A 3,904-nucleotide genomic window follows, 5' to 3' on the forward strand; every position below is an offset into this window, starting at 1 on the left:
GGCCTTCAATTTCAGCCAGATTCTCTCTCCAAAAGCCCAATGGTGCTCATTCTCTTCTGAGCCCTGTAGTTCACCCGCAGAGCACTTTACATCCACATATGAGGTATTTTCTGACTCAGAAGAAATGGGGTTACAAATTTTGCGGGGCTTTTTCTCCTATTACCCCTTGTGAAAATGATAAAATTGGGGTAACAACAGCTCTTTAGGGAAAAAAAATATACATTTTTTTATTTTCACCTCCAACTTTAATTAAAATTTGTCAAACACCTGTGGGATGTTAAGGCTCATGCTGGTGTAGACCCCAAATTTACCTTTTCTTAAGGGGTAAAAGAAGAGAAAAAAAATTTGTAACCCAAAACTGTTGCCTTGAAATATGAGAGGGCTCCAAAGTGAAAGAGCACCATGTGCATTTGAGGCCTAAATTAGGGATTTGCATCCACCACCAAATTACCCTATGATAGTGCTTCCCAAATAGGGTGTCTCCAGCTGCAGCAAAACTCCCAGCATGCCAGGACAGTCAATGGCTATGCCGATGTGCTGGCCCCTGTATCACCCATCATTACGCACAAAGTAAGTTTGCTGACAGCAGGGTGCCGCAACCGAGATCACGGGGGTCCTTTGGAGGGGGATAAGATGTCTTGGTGCATAGTACCCCTTTAAGAGGGAAAAACATGATATATATTTAACCCCAACCCAAATGTACCTTATTTTTATTTTCTACCTAAGGTACATAAAGACCGAAAAAAAAAACACCTGGTCGTCCGATAGTTGCCAGATGTTTATCTAAATATATAGACCATCAGTTACAGAAATGTGTGGTGTCTTTACCAGCATACCTCAGAGATAAAAGGGCATTTATTAACCCTATTGAAAGCTATCATACGGGAAGAGGACTATATGTGGGCAACACTAGATGTTGCTTCATTATATAGTAACATCCCACATGACGGAGGAGTGGAAGCTGTGTGATCTTTTTTAGTGGATGATCCCTTGATGCCCATACATCAGAGGAACTTCATTTTGGAGGCCATTAAAGGGGTAGTCCAGTGTCGAAAAACATCCCCTATCCCAAGGATAGGGAATAAGTTTCAGATTGCGGGGGGTCCGACCGCTGGGAGGCCCTGTGATCTCCTGTACGAGGCCCTGGCTCGCTGGCCAGATAGCACGTGTTGACCAGTGTTGAGCAGCATAGGCCATATTCGAATTTGCGATATTTCGCGAATATATGGATGAATATTCGTCATATATTCGCTAAATTCGCATATTCGTAATATTCGCGTTATATTTTTGCATACGCGAAAATTAGCATAAAGAAAATTTGCATGTGCGAAAATTACCATATGCAAAAAATTGCATACGCAAAAATTTGCATATGCAAATTGTCCCATATGAGAAAATTCGTACGCCAGTCTCACACAGTAGTATTAGAGCCTTCTTTACACCACACAAGCTGGAAGCAGAAAGGGATGATCACTGTGATGTGTACTGTGAAAAAAAAAAAAAATATTCATAATTACAAATATATAGTGCTATATTGACGAATATGCGATATTCGCAAATAATATTCGCATTGCGAATATTCGCGGGCAACACTAGTGTTGACCACCAGACATAGGGGCAGCCAGTACACGCCCCCTCAAAAAAAGCGCTATGGCAGAGCCAGAGATTGCCAAAGGCAGCGCTGCATCAGTCCCCCAAAAAATTTGAGTTCCTGGATTTAAATATCTATATTCAGGATGGCTGTTTGCATACTGCCACCTATTTTAAGGAGGTGGATGCAAACAGATACCTCAACTTTAACAGTTGCCATCTTAAATAATGGAAGAAGAACATTCCATTCGGTCAAATGAAAAGAATCCGAAGGAATTGTTCTTCCACACAAAAATGGCAGCAACAACTAGATAACCTGGAGGATCGTTTTAAACAAAAAGGGTATCCCAAACCCCTTATACAAGGAGCACGCCAGAGAGTGGACGAATTAGAACAAAGTGCTTGCTTGAAAAATAATAAACAGGGTAATGCAGAGGGTGGTTATAATGATGAATTTGATTCTGTTTTTCTAACTAGGTATTACACTTCAAACACCGATATTTTTTTTAATTTTTTTTATTTTTTTGTATAGGTAATATCACCAGCTCATATTATTGTGCCATGATTACTGGCACCATATGTAGTCCCCTTCTTTAGTTTGTTTTTCCGTGTCCTGTGCAGTATCTCTCCCAGAAGTCCACTTGATGGCCCCCGTGGTGGTCTACACCCCGAAGTCATCAATTTTTACTCTAAGAGAGAGTGTGCAGCTGTTTCTGGAGACGGTCAACAATAACCTCTGCATGGTGGAATAATAGGTCACGATGTTTATCAGGATCAGTAGAAGCATCACCCACTCCATGAGTATGATGGGGATTTCACGGATCTCGTCCCAGTCTTCATCATTATAGAATAATTCCTTTAATGTTTCATATCCAAAATAGAAAACTACACAGACCAAAGTCAGGCCACAGCAGGTGCATCTACTATGGTGGATGACTTTGTTTGCTCCTGGTAATTTATACATCTGGATGGACTGCCCAAGGTAGTATAAGGCTTCACATGTAATTGAAATTATCGTGCTGACAAAGTGTATCCTGGGATATTCTTCGGGGGACAATACATGCATGACAGCTGTACCAAAACAGGAGGCCCACACAATGGCCAGCAGGATCCTCTGGATCAGGACCTGATGACCCCTGAACTCTTCAGTATGCATAACCATATACTTATAAATAAGAAAGGTTAGTACCAAAGTGCCAATGGACGTCCCTATGAATCCAATTCTGAATAATATGCTTTCGGGAAAGAAATTTCCCACGTCACTGTGAAGGAAAAGAAACCAATGTTATTATGGATATTTCCTCACTCCCAACCCATGAAATAAGAATCATGTGCTTGTTTATCTTACCTGATGCTCATCAGTGGCGAGGCGGCATGGCCGAGGACGACCGTCATGATGTAGCTGGTGGCAAGCCAGGCCGCACACCAAAACGCCAACAGGAGGGGGACGAACCCCAAACCTTTTAGCTCCATTTCAGACAAGTAGAAAAACAAGACGCTAATCTCACTAATCTCACTAATCGCACTGGAACAGACTGAAGGCTCGGGCGGCTGTCAGTGGGATGTCAAGACTCCAGCTGTCTATGACATCACATGTGACATGTCAGAATGACTGCTTGTTTCTTGGAACTGCGATGATTTAGTATCTGCTATAGACAGAACCTGATGTTTTTACTATGGACCTTACAGACCCCAGAACCCAAGTAATTAGTGCAGGGGCTCCATTTGGATCATCTCATATTTCACATTATTTGAGTTCCAGGGCTCAGATACATTTGCACCCTCTATAGCAGTGGTCTTCAAGCTGTGAACCCCCAACCGCTGCAGAACCACAACTGCCAGCATGCCAAGACAGCAACTTCGCATAAGGAAATAGTCTAATTAAACTTTTCTTATATATAGAATCCCTGAAATCTCCAATCTCTCCTTTTAGTGGTTTATGATCTGTGTTACTTATTTGTAAAAAACAATGTTTCTGATTGTCTGCCACCCCATACTTATGGGCTATCTCTTCAAACGACTTTATTTGACCTAAAGCGTATTATTGATTTACATAAATAAGCCCCTTTTCATCCAAAAGAGTGAATCTTTAATTTTAAGGAATTCTTTAAGTGCTTTATTCGACCATAATGAAGTAAAGTCAAAACTCCAAGTGATTTTAAAAAAATTTTAAGTTCCTCCCATACTTTATTATATAGATATGCATGGGTGTAGTGAGTATCCCAGCTTCCAAAATCTCAAAAATATCCTTATAACGACCCATTAGGGTATGTTCACACTACAGTGTGTGAAAGGAATTTCCGCTCGCTGAATT

The 3,904-nt window shown here is 41.1% G+C and overlaps 1 protein-coding gene across 1 annotated transcript; it reads right to left on the bottom strand.

Annotated features, from left to right (window-relative positions):
* Positions 1-2,121: 2,121 nt before the first annotated feature.
* On the bottom strand, positions 2,122-3,620 carry LOC130291379 (uncharacterized). The gene is made up of 2 exons (XM_056540075.1): positions 2,939-3,620; positions 2,122-2,852 (listed from the first exon to the last, which is right to left on the bottom strand). Exons 1-2 carry the CDS (start codon positions 3,061-3,063, stop codon positions 2,252-2,254), a joined length of 726 nt encoding a protein of 241 aa, XP_056396050.1. The 5' UTR covers positions 3,064-3,620; the 3' UTR covers positions 2,122-2,251.
* Positions 3,621-3,904: the final 284 nt, after the last annotated feature.

The sequence above is a fragment of the Hyla sarda genome, chromosome 9 (assembly GCF_029499605.1).
Source record: "Hyla sarda isolate aHylSar1 chromosome 9, aHylSar1.hap1, whole genome shotgun sequence".
NCBI classification, from domain to species: Eukaryota; Metazoa; Chordata; class Amphibia; order Anura; family Hylidae; genus Hyla; species Hyla sarda.